Raw genomic sequence first — 12839 nt, forward strand, 5'->3', positions numbered from 1 at the left:
CCCCCGCTTGAATATCCAACTGATGTCTCAACAAAACATGTCCAAAACAATGTCCCTATAAAGTCTCAATCTTTCCCCCTACTCTCTCCCCGCCCACTTCTGCCAACAGCACCTCCAAACGCTCACACCCCCAAGTGAGGCTTCGTCCTTGACTCTCCTCACATGCCACGTGCAGCAAACAGCACGTCCTTGCAGCACCACCTTCACAGCAAATCTGGAGTCGGAGCACTTCGCACCACGGTCTCTATCCCCACCCCCTGGTTCAAACCTCATGGGCCGTAGGCCCTGCACTGGGCTCCTGCTTCTGTCCTTGCCCCACGTCGTCTCTTCTCACCACAGCAACAGAAGAGATTCTGTTAAAATGTCAGTCACATCGAGTCTCTCCTGCCCTCGCAATTCTCCAATGGCTCCCATCACAAAGAAAAAGCTCCCATCCTGACAATAGCTGCTAAGACCTGCCCTCCCCTTGCGGCTTTCTCTTCTCCTTTCTACTGACTCTTGCTTTTCTTTCAACACCCCCACCATGTTCCTGCCTGAGGACTTTTGCCTCTGCTATTCCCTTGGTCCACAAAGCACTTCCTCAGACCCCCACATGGCTCACAGCCTTACTTTCCTTCTGTTCACGCTATATATACCTCATCAGGGCGGCCTTCTCTAACACCCTTTACCCCTTCCCATGCTTTACGTTTCCTCACAGCTCTTAGCACTCACTGCCTGGCATCATATTATATACTTATTTCTCATGGTCTGCCCTCCTCAGTACTTATTACTCCATGCCCTAGAACAGTGCCTGGCTCCTAGTTAGACCGTAATCAGACTTCTTTTGTGAGTGAGTGAGTGAGTGAGTGAGTGAATGAATGAATGAATAGCAATCAGAAGAATGACCAAAACTCTCCCCTCGGCTCGCCACTCGATCAGGGCCAAGGCGTGCTCCTTGGCAAGGCTGACAAGGCGTTGGAGAACGTACTCCCCTGGACCCTGTAGCTCTACCGTGAGCCACTTGGCCCCTCACCCCCATCACTTCTTCCAGCTACAGTGAACTTGGGGGTTCCTCAAATGGACCACTCTGTCTCCCCCTCAGGCCTTCCTGTATCTTCCTAGGGCTAAAACCCTTTCCCCATTTCACCTGGCATGCTTTTCCAGCATCCTTCAGGTTTCTGCTTGGCTACCACCAGCTCTGGGAGGCCTTCTCTGCCCTCCCTCTAGGTCAGGGGTCTTCTCGGCTCCAACTGACCAAGGCCTCCTCCATCACAGTACATGTCACATTACAACTGCCTCCCCCACCAGACTGTGTGCTCCCGGTCCTGTGACTTACTAATACCAGAATCCTGAAGTCTAACACTAAGTGCTCAATAAATATCATTTGAATCAAAGAATGAATAAACAAGTGAATTAATAAAAACCAAGCCTGCTGAGGGATGGGGTGGGGAGCACGGACCACCAGCCCACTTCCCTTCCCTGTCACCCTCCCACGTGGAGGGCCTGGATCAGTCCAGTTGAAGATCAGAGAACCACCAACCAGCCAGGACCTACAAGGAGTCGGCCGGCCGGCCGGTAACAGCTCTCAGCCTGTCCCTGCCATAAGGCCAAGAGCCCTGTGGCCCCACCATGTGACGGGTGTGGGAGAAGAGGAAGCAGCCTGCAGGTCCTGGCAGGAAGAAGTCACATCACCCCCAAGTTCCAGTGGCTATGACCCCCCATTACCATTTCCTGCCTAACTTTGAGCCCAGGTCACACTCCTTGGCCACAGTTTCCAGGACAGCACCCAAGGAGAGGCAGAGAAAGGGCTCCTTCTGGACCTGCAGACAACAATCAACGATGAACTGAGTGGTGGAACCAGAACCCACACTCAAGCAGCCTGAGCCCGAGCCCTGGGTCACACTGCTGCCTGTGTCCTGGGAGAGCCTGAGACAGGGACTAAGACCAGGGAGTCAGGCTCAGGATGAACCCGGATGAGGCCAATGAGAATAGACTGCAGCCCAAACTTCTCTGTCCCTGATGCCCTGTCTGTGAGCACGTGGAGTGAGGAGGAGGGTAGCAGCAGTCCCGCTGCCCAGCCTGTGGGCTCAGCAGCCTGGCTCTGGTCTGGCTTCCCTCACCACAGCCCCCAAATGTTCTGTCCTTGGTCCCAAGGACACCCCAAGAGCTCATGGCCCAAAGTCCCCTTTCTATAGCATCCCAGAGGGTAGAAAAGGTCAACTAGGCTTCTACTAGTGCAACTCCTTCCGAGGGGACCCCTTCCCATTTCCCACATCAGACCCTGGTGGTTAGAGGCCTCGAGGGCTCTGGGGGCCCCTGCCTGCTGACAGCACCTCAGGACCTCACAAGCTCCCCTCCGCGGCTCCTCACATCTCTGCCAGCCCTCACTCGGAGGCACCTGCTCCCACAGCCTCAGCTCTCACTTCTGCCAGGACGAGACCCAGACCACCCTCAGCCCCAAACCCACGCCTCCTATCTCCCAGCATCCCTTGGCCCCCGCATCGGCCCCCATTCTCAAATCCACCCGCAGAGCCTGCTGAGCCCATCTTTAAAGTGACTCTTGACCTTGGCCTTCGCCAGGCAGGTCCCAGCACCTCCTCTCTGCCCTCCTACCGCTGCCCGTCAAATTAAACACTATCCCTTTCTGAGCTGCACATTCAAGCTTCCACAGCATGGTCAGCCCAGCAAATCCTACCCCTGCCACTCACAAGCTGTGTGACCTCAGGTGGATCACTGAGTCTGTCTGAGCCATGATTGTCTCATCTGTAAAATGTACTTTGAAGGCTACTGAGAGATTTTAAAGACTGTGAGGCAGTACCCAACACTTGATAAGACTTTGGGTGTGATCCCCACTCTGCCTGAGCCCCGAGGCTTCCTACCCTGGTGAAACAGGTTCCTGCTTCCTCCTACCCTCCTGGGAGGGCTCTGTGCAGGCAACAGCTCTCTCCCAAGCTTCCTATGTGCTGTGGCATGAGGTGGGCAGCAGACGGTCTGAGGCTGAGCAAACGGACTGCAGGGGAGTAAGCCTCTCACTACATCCCAAGTTTCTTTGGGCCTCAGTTTTGCCTGAGCTCAGTGAAGCTGAGATTTCTATACGCAAGGCCAAGAGGAGAAGATTTCTACATGGAGGCTGGGAGGGGCTGCCTGAGCAGCAGGAATGAGCCTCTGGGTGCATTGGGAAAGGCTGATAAACAAATGCACCAGAATCCAAATCAGGAAGGCCCAGAGCTGGGGTTGCCGTGGCAACCTGCAGCAGGCTCCCAGTCTCTCTGGGGTGGGTGCCGGGACTTGCCAGGCTCCGCTGCCCCTGCCTCCAAGCCCTCCTCAGGCTCTGCCCAGCTCAGCATGGACACAGGAGAGGGGCAAGGGCACAGAGAGCCAGGCGTGGGCTCCCACTACCAGCTTTAGCTGGGTCACTCCTCTCCCGGAGGGAGCCTACACCCAACGGCCTCCAGAATGCAGCAAACCACCCCCAGCGTCCTTCTACCACCCAAGCCCCAGCATCAATCACTCTAGCCCAGCCCATCACTGCGTGTGGTGATGCCCTCAGGCTTCTGCCAGGCCAATGGCCTCGAAGCTTTTACTTGAGCACAAGGTACAGGGGGCCGTGAGATAATCCCTCGACCCCCCCCCCACCTCATAGCGGGGTAGGGGGACAGGCAAGCACAGGTGCCAGGCACTGGTGTAGCCCTTTATGCACATCTTCTGTCATTTAATGGCACTCCTCTTTGACAGATGAGGAAACAGACTCAGGAAGTTAAGTGACTTCCCAAGGTCGCAGAGCTTACTGGGTGGTAAAAGCTGAGCCCCAAAGTTTTCCAACTCCTGTGCCCAGACCGCTACTATGGGGCCTGTTACTGGATGCCCTGGGCTGACCATGCAGCATGTCATCAGGGGCCTTCTGGGCCTGCCAGCCGCGACCCACCTAACGACCACAGGACTGTCCGCACAGACTCACAGCAGACAGACACACAATGGCCTTCATGCCTCCATTTAATGGCCAAGCTAGCACTGCCCAGATGACGCCCAGGCCCCAGTAGGAAGTCTCCCTCCTGCCTGCTGTCCCCTGAAGAACCCTCCCCAGCTGGTGCCTCTCGGCCTTACTAGCAGCGGTCCAGTCCAGTCCCGGTGTTGGGGGCAGCCTCATCTCAGCTCCTTTAGCAAGCTGTTGACAGAGCCCAGCAGGTCCCGGAAGTAGCCCTCGTCCTCACCATCTTCGAGCTCCAGGGCAGCCAGAGCCTGGTATTCAGCCTGCAGGCTGGCCAGCATCTTGCTGAGCTGGGGGTCCTTGTGGTAGTGGTCCCGGCAGGTGGCCAAGAGGGCACCCAGCGTCTGCAGCACCTTTTCGCGGGCGTCATGCTCAGGCAGCTCCAGGAGGTGGGCAGTGATCTCACACCAGCCCTGTTCTCGCAGGCCCGGCAGGAGGTGTACCTGGCGATACTGCTGCAGCTTCTCTGGGGACGTCTCCTGGGTCAGCTCGGCCTCCTCCTCGGCAAACATCTGCCAGGTGCCGGGGTGGGGAGGGAGGAGAGGACAGAGAGAGCAGTCAGCTCTGCCCTTCAGAGGCAAAGGCACATGGCTGACAGTTTGCACCCTCTTTCTTCATCCCCTGGGGCTTCAAAAGCCTTTCATGGGATGCCAGCGGGGTTCATGGTTTCACACATGCTCCCCCGTCCACCCATCTGTCCATCCATCCACTCATCAAAACAACTGTGCAATGTGCCAGATGCTGGAGAAGCCAAGATGGAGACATGGTCCCTGCCCTCAAGGAGCTCAGAGTCTAGCAGGAGAATAAAAATTAACTGAATACAGTGGTGCCTCGGTTTTCAAATGTAATCCATTCCAGAAGACCGTTCGAGTTCTGAAAGGTTTGAAAACAGCCGACAGCTAGGCCTCAGGATCTTACACTCAACGGAAGCTGCGTGACATGTTCAACTTCCGAGGAGTGTTTGAAAACCGAAGCATTTACTTCCAGGTTTACAGCGTTCGTCAACTGAAATGTTCGAAAACCGAGGTACTACTGTAATTCCTAAATAGTATGATACATTTAGTCCAGCAGCATAGTGTGGAGGCAGACAGTCTGGGTTCAAACTCCTGCTTCATCACTAAGAGCTGAATGATCTTGGGCTGGCACTTAGTCTCCTCAAGGTCCAATGTCATCATCTCTCACGTGGAGATGACATAACCTCTCAGGACTGCTGGGGACTCAACGCGAGCGTGAACGTGCAGCCACACTCGATGACGGTGCATCAATACCAGTTACCACTACACCGCCTACACCTCCGCAAATGTTAGCCAGACCAGCTGTGTGAGCAGCACTGCTACCACTGACCTGCGCCCTCGGAGGAGTCAAGAACAAAGGACAGAGGACGATGGCATTTCCGAGTCTTGAAGGGTAAGTGGGAGCTGTTCAAGTGGACATGGTGGAGGGTCCACACACTGAGGGTCGCAGCAGCAGGCCGGGGCCCACCTTGTGTTACAAGAATGGCCGGTTGTTCTGGTCGATGGGCACAGAGCACACAGAGGCCTGCGTGTCCCTCCAAGGAGGGTGGCCTTCACGCTGAGGGCCTGGGCAGGTGCGGAAAGCTATACACCTGGCCTGTGTCTGTAAAGTGCAGAAACCCAGCCCTATCAGCAGAACATGGCGAGAACCCATCCTGCCAGGATGCCAGAGGCAGGAAAGGAAACACCTGAACCCTAACAAGTTAGCAGCTTTTTTCAAATGTCAGAGGAAGGCTATGCAGAGGTGGAGGGTCGGCGGGGTGGAAATGTCCCATATGGGCCGTACTAAACATACCTACAAGAAGAAAGAAGGAGTCTCGCCCTAAGTCCAGGAGAGAATGAGGCATGTAGGGGACAGAGAAGGCAACAGGGAGGACCAGGAAAAGATCAGGGCCCACCTGATGGCCATGGGGCCCACTGGAGCTGGTGGAGGAAGCAGGGTCAGCATCCTGGAACAGAAAAGGCTAAGAGGGATATGGTAGTCCTTTTCTGACCTTATCCTTGCGTCCTGCCAGCTCCACCTTCAAAACATCCCAGCGCTCCCAGCTCTGCCACGTGCCCTGCTCCCCTCTGCACTTCTTCAGTCCACTGCCTCCTGCTCCCAACCTGCTTCTTCCCATCCTCTGATGGCAGACAGTGATGCCTACCCCGAACCCTTCACAACGGGCGTTTCCGATGATGAACAGTAAATCCCTTCCCCTCCAGGACCTGCCCCTGCCTGCCGTTGGCCTCGTCCCCACACACACCCTCACTCTGGCACCTGTCACACTACCTCTTCCCCAGGGCCCTTGTAGGAGCAGCTCCCACTTCAAGTACACTCGAACACAACCTGACTCCTCAGTTAACCTGACTCACCCCTCAGATCTCAGCACCGCTCCTGACTCCCCAAAAGAGGTTGGGGCTCTGATCATAAGCCTCCGAGGCCTACATGCTCTGGGTGATTCTCTGAAAAGTGTCTGCCTGGAAGCCCCAGGAGGGCAGGGACCACAGACCTGGCACAGCATCAGACAGGCAGACACCCAGTCACCACTTGTGGAAGGAACCAGCGGCGGGGTCACTCTGTAGCCCTGCAGCTCCAGGAAGCACGAGAGGATATGGCTGCCCACCACAGGCAGGCACCCCCTCTCTGCAGGAGCAGCGGTCTGGGAGGGGGGAATCCAGGGGAGTCCTCCAGTTTAGCTGCTACCTCCCCACACCTGACACACCTCCACCTTCAGGTGGCTCTGGACCCATCCCCAATGTGGCTAGCTCTTCACATTTTCTGAGGAACCACAAGAACACAGAAGCCCTGAGTCCTCCAGCGTAGAGTACGGCTGATCTGTCCTGAAGCTCTCTAACTGCAGGGGGGATGGCTGTCTCTGTACTGTTGGCAGAGAAATGCCAGGCCCTCCCTGATCTTCACAACACCCCAAGCATCAGAGACGGGCTCCGGGCCGGCTGACTCAGGGCAGCTTTGGTCACTCTCTGGGAATGAGCTGACGTCAGCGCCCACCAGGCTAGGGCTGGGCCAGCAAAGGGACACCTGAGGCTCCAGAGGAAAGAGATCAGTTTCTCCTGGGAAATGACAGTCAACGTACATGTCCTTCTCCAGGCTCACTGGTCCACTCCCAGGACAGCGGTGCCTCGGCCTTATTAAGTGGGTGTGAGCACCACAAGGCTGCCTGCTGTTCTGAGAAATGGGGGTTCTGAAGCTTAAAGAAGGTAGAGGTGGGGGAAACAGAGAGAAAGAAAGAAAGAGAGAGAAAGAGAGAGCGAGAGAGAGACGGAAACAGACTGAGAGACCAGACAGGCCGAGAGAGAGAGAGAGAGAAAGAGAGAGAGAGACAGACAGACAGAGAGAGACAGAGAGAGACAGAGAGAGTAAGAGAGAGGACGAGCCCACAGAAAAGCCATAGCTGACAGAGAGAAGCAGCGATGGACAGACAACCCCAACCCTCCGCCTGAGGCCTGGGGGAGGGGTGCACAGAGCCGGGGAGGCGCAGGGAGGAGGCCTGGGCCCCCCAGCCTCAGACACACAGCACTGGTTCCAGTGGCTGCCTAGCACTGCCCCACCAATCCACAGTCTGGCTGTTCCAGGGAGAGTGTGATCCGAGACAGACAGCTGAGAGAGCCCTGCCAATGCTCTTTGCGGCAGCTGAACTACGAATCCAGGCCTGGCTGGTTTTACTCTCCTTAATTAAGACACTTTTTAGGCTCACAAAGACCAAAGTGGGCCGGACACCAAGTCTCTTCCCAGGCGGCAAGCACCTGGGGTCCCCGGGGCCCCTCCGGGGCAGCCATTCTGAGCCTCTGCCCAGAGCCAAAGCTCCCAGAGGAGGCAACTCCAGGTTTCCAGAATCTTAAGATTCAACATCATTCCCGCCCTTGGCTCTTGGTATCCTGTCTGCTGTGACTGTGACAGCTCCCAGACCCAGCTGCTCCATCCCACTGCTCATCACCCCACACTATGCTTCAGCCACGTGACCTTTCATTCTACGAAGGGCTGATCCTGGCTATTTCTGGCCTTCGATCTCGCTGACCCCTGGGCTTGCACACTTTGCCCTGACCAGCCCCCCACCCTGCCCTTTCCCCTCCTCATCAGCTCTGAGGTTTCAGTTTAGCAGTCACTTCCCATAGGACCTCCTTCCTGATGCCTCAGAAATCCTGGGTTCAGGGCCCTGAGTAGGGGTCCCCACAGCATCCCTGCCTGCCTGGCTCAGAGCTGGCACATTTCTCAGGAGCACTCACTAATGAGGAGAGAAGGATGGACGGAAGACACATGGGAGGGAGCCAGGGTCAAAGGGCCAGAAGCAAACACAAAGCAAAGTGACGGGGGCCAGGGCAGGCCTGGGCACTCACCTTCTCAGTAACCAGATCGTAGAGCAGGGTGACCACGCGTACGGCCAGCACCTCTGTGCCCTTCTCCTGCACCAGGCTCCTCAGAACTTGCAGCCCCCCCAGCTTCAGGAACTGCTGCTGGGCATAGGGGAAGTGTCGCAGCAGGGAGCACAGTGCAAACAGGACCTGGGGAGACATAGACCCAGATGGGTGACGGGTGAGGGGCCACACAGAGCCGGCCCTGCCCCAAGGCCCACAAAAGGCAGCAAGAAGTGTGCCAACTTCCCCAGTCCAGCCCCCATTCTTCCTGGCACCACCCACTACCCTCAGGTACAACTACACCCCAGAACTCAAGTCTGGGAAAGCCAGGAGACACATGAGACACTTTAACATCGCCCAGTGGACAAACAGAGGCCCAGGGCAGGAAGCCAGGGTGTGGGACCCAAGACCACACCGTGGGAACTGCACCCAGGCCTCCAGACGCCTTGCATGCTGCTGTGCTGCTTTAAGTGAGAGGGACCGCTCCCCAGTGGACGGCCACTCAGGCCCCCTAAGGTGACATGCACAGCCTAGAAAGGGACCCTTGCCTTTCAGGCCCCATGGGTGTGCTGAGGGCTGGGTAGGAGCGAGCAGAAACCCACCTTCTTCTTTGCTGGGAGAGGCTGCTCCGTGGCCAGAATGACTAGCAGCTTCTGCAGGGCTCCCCCCTCGATGGCCTCCACCTGGACCTTTGGGTTGCTGGGGGGAAAGCAGAGGAAAGCATGACTTTGCACCTACTCACCAACTTGGTGGTACAGCACTGTGCGCAGCCCAGGGACCAGGGTGGTTAGGGAGCTGATGCCGTACCAGCGAACCTTGGGGAGACAGTGTCCGCAAAGGGGGTTCCCACTCTGGACAAGCTAGAACTTAGATGGGGAACAGAGACTACTTAGTGTGGATCCACCTGTACAATGGCCTGTGGCACAGATGACAGGGCCAAGGGCCCTGCCAGCCTCCCACTCCTCAGCAGCCAATGGGCTGGGGGGATCTGAGAAGCGAAATCACCAATTCCATTTGAAGGTCCTTCTGATGCTGAAGGCGCTATGTCACTGTCCTCCTATGGCAAGCTTCCTCCCTGCTCCCCAAACCGTGTGGGGTGCTCCTCCTTCTATCACCCCAGGCACATCACACACTGAGGGGCAAGTACCCGTGGGTCCTAGGAGCAGGGACCCATTCCTCTTCTCTCTGCACCTCGGTGGAGCACACACACAGCTTGTAGTAAACGCTCATGGGAGGAAGGCAGGAAGGAAGCACAAGGTTCAGGGAGCCTCTGAATCCCTGAGCAGATCCGAAAACAGGACCAACCCAGGGCCTCCCTACCAGACCTCCATTCTGTGAGCAGCTACTGTGATTTTCTCTGTGCTGTATTCTCAGCGCTCAGCACAGAACCTGCCATATCATAGGACCCTGGACAGTAGGGAATGCATGAACAAACACATGTATACAACCCTGATTGTGCCAACCAACAAACGAGCAACTGAAACACTCAGAAGCCAGAGCTGCCTCTGGGACGCCTTTCACCAATCTGGGCTAGAGAAAGAGTGATGAGATTCAAACTAACATTTCAGGCACAGCTCTCCTGGTTGAAAGGATGCAGGGTATGGAAGGTGAGACCTCCGTTAGGGCAGGATGCCAGGCACGGGACACGGCTAGGAACCCCAGCAAGATACCCTTTTGCAGGATCCTTGCTTTCTCAGATCAATTTAATGATCAATTAAGGAACCAGTGCCAAGCACAGGGACCTATGTAGTTAGGCCTGTGAGGAAAGTCAAGGCTCCCTCACCAGCCACTTACGGGGCTTCAGAGAAGAAAGGCAGCAGCCTCACAAAAAGCCTGAGGCTGCCTTACCTTAGCACGGTTCCCAGCTCCCTGGAGACCCCAAAGCACCTGTTCCCCCCACCAACCTTGCAGGGGGTCCTCATGGATCCTGGAAAATGAGGCAGGGTGCAGACAAATCAGAGGGAGTTGGCTCCTGGTCCAAAACCCAGTGTAAAGGGGACACGGGTAGTAAGAAAGCATGCACACTGCTGCTTGTGGGAGAGGGTCCATAAAAGCTGGCCAAGCGGCATGCTGGTGGGGCCCGCGTGAGTCGTAGATGGCCCACCCTTTCTCCTACCAGGCACCAGCTTCAAGGTTCAAAGCAGACAAAGCAGACCTGCTGGAACATGGACGGCGCCCTCAGCCCTCTGAGTCCCTTCGCAGCCTCTCGGCCAGAAAAGACACGCAGGCTGGGCTCCGACCTGTCCTACTGCAGCTGCACTCACATCTGAGGAGCAGCCCGGAGATGGGCCGGGGCTCTGGGGAAGGGAGGCTGACGGGCAGGTGGGGGCCGATGCCTGGGGGCCTCACCCTGCTCCCCTAACTTGAGAAAGGCAGCTGTTTCATCAAAGAGTGAGCTAATTAGGACTGTCTCTGCCCACGTGTGCCTGAGGAATGCTCACCCACAACAGGCAGGGTCTAGGAAAAGACAAAGACCGCTGAGAAATTCACACAAATGTCAAATACTGCCTTTCAAGGAAGGGGGGCCTGCGAGGCACGACATCACGTCAACCGCGGGGAGTCCCACCCAAGAGTCCCATCCTCCGGGGCCTCAGAGTGACAGAGACGAGGCCCTCCAATGACAGCACACGAAGCTTTGTCTTGTCTGCAAAGCTGCTGAGAACGAGATGCAGAGACAAGACCGTCATCCAGCCAAGCAGGAAGACAAGATCAGAGCTCGGGAACAGAAGGGGTGTCCAAGGACCCCGGTCTGAGCACACTGGGTCCAGGGACAGGGCCAGCAGCCTGTCACCAACACGCGGTGGTACTGGGAGCGGGGAGAGACAATAGGCAGGAGACTTGGACTCTGCCTGCCCACGTCTTGCCTGGTAGAAGGGGAGAAAAGACTCAAACCCCTAAAGGGAACCAAAGCACAAACAGGGGCAAAGGGGGCAGGCACGTACTATGTAGGCAAATCCTCCAGAGAAAAAATAAGCTGATTGGAAGTGAAGGAAAGATGCCAAAAGCCAGTAAGAGATATGGCTTCCCTGGTACTTCTTGTCCACGGGAGCACCAGTCCTAGGAAACATGGAGAGGCAAGCCCCCGCGAGGTCACTGCTCAGAGAAGCCCACGCACAGGACAGATCCTTGGGGAAGCTCGGCCTGCTCTCTGCCACTCAACACCGAACAAGCCAGGATCCACACTTATGAGAGGCGTCACCACCAGATTCTACTGCCAGGTGTCAGAGTGAGTGAGTGAGTGAGTGAGTGAGTGAGTGAGTGAATGAATGAATGAATGAATGAATGAATGAATGAATGAATGGCTACGTAACTTTAGGCCCGACCAGATGGCGCTGAACCTAAGGTCTGTAGGGGTTCAGGAAAGAACAGGTAAGTCTGGGTTAGAAGAACCAGGAGGGATGGGAGGTGAGACTGTAGGAAGCTGGCGTAGAGGTGAGGAAGACAATCTGCGGAGAGGAGAAAGGGCAGGTGCTCAGGGAACAGCATCAGCATAGGCGGAGAGGCAAGGAGACCTTTCAGTGGAAGGCTGCCTTGGAGAGTCATTGAAAATGGGGCTGAGGGGCTGGCCTGGTGGCTCAGGTGGTTGGAGTGCTGTGTTCCTAACGCCAAGGTTGCCGGTTCGATTCCCACATGGGCCACTGAGCTGTGCACTCTACAGCTAAGATTGTGAACAACAGCTCTCTCTGGCGCTGGGCTGCCTGTAAGCTGCCATGGGCTACCGTGTGCTGCCATGAGCTGTCATGGGCTACCGTGTGCTGCCATGAGCTGTCATGGGCTACCGTGTCCTGCCATGAGTGGCCGGTAGCCATAGTGAGTGGCCAGCAGCCAGCGTGAGTGGCTGGCAACCATTATAAGCTGCCGTGGGGTGCCATGGGCTACTGTGTGCTGCCATGAGCAGCCAGTGGCCAGCGTGAGCGGCCAGCAGCTGGTGAGAGCTGCCCTGAGCTGCTGTGAGCGGCCGACTGACAACCAGCGACCGACTGCTTCAGCCGGGGGAGCGCAAGGCTCCTAATACCAGCATGGGCCAGGGAGCTGTGTCCTACACAACTATAGTGTTTCCCCGAAAGTAAGATCTAGCTGGACCATCAGCTCTAATGCGTCTTTTTGAGCAAAAATTAATATAAGACCCGGTCTTATTTTAACATAAGACTGGGTATAATATAATACTAAGTCTTATATTAATTTTTGCCCCAAAAGACACATTAGAGCTGATGGTCCGGCTAGGTCTTATTTTTGGGGAAACAGGGTAGACTGAGAAACAACGGCTTGAACCAGAATGGGGGGAGGGAGACGGAAAAAAGCGGGGGGGAAGAAAAAAGAAAATGGGGCTGAGAGGTGCAGCTGGTCATAGTGCCAAGGAGGTCTGCTGACTGGGACTAAGAAGGGGCGACAGGACCCAGACACTGCCCAGCAAACGGACTCTGCTCCTGCTTCTCCTTCCTCCGCCCACACCCAAGGCAAAATGGGGAGTGGAAAACAAGTGCTTCTGGGGCACAGATACC

General features: G+C 56.2%; 1 protein-coding gene across 4 annotated transcripts in view; it reads right to left on the bottom strand.

Annotated features, from left to right (window-relative positions):
* Positions 1–3954: 3954 nt before the first annotated feature.
* Positions 3955–12839, bottom strand: part of SIL1 (SIL1 nucleotide exchange factor) — a 183711-nt gene continuing 174826 nt past the window's right edge. For all 4 annotated transcript variants that reach the window (XM_019740406.3, XM_074313593.2, XM_088798636.1 and 1 more), the window contains 3 exons: positions 8940–9036; positions 8320–8484; positions 3955–4479 (listed from right to left, as the gene is read on the bottom strand). In XM_019740406.3, the coding sequence (XP_019595965.2) occupies positions 4123–4479; positions 8320–8484; positions 8940–9036 (619 nt within the window). In that variant the 3' untranslated portion in view covers positions 3955–4122. The remainder of the gene's footprint in view (positions 4480–8319; positions 8485–8939; positions 9037–12839) is intronic.

Source organism: Rhinolophus sinicus, chromosome 5 (assembly GCF_057876585.1).
Source record: "Rhinolophus sinicus isolate RSI-liver-muscle chromosome 5, RSI-T2T, whole genome shotgun sequence".
Taxonomy (NCBI): domain Eukaryota; kingdom Metazoa; phylum Chordata; class Mammalia; order Chiroptera; family Rhinolophidae; genus Rhinolophus; species Rhinolophus sinicus.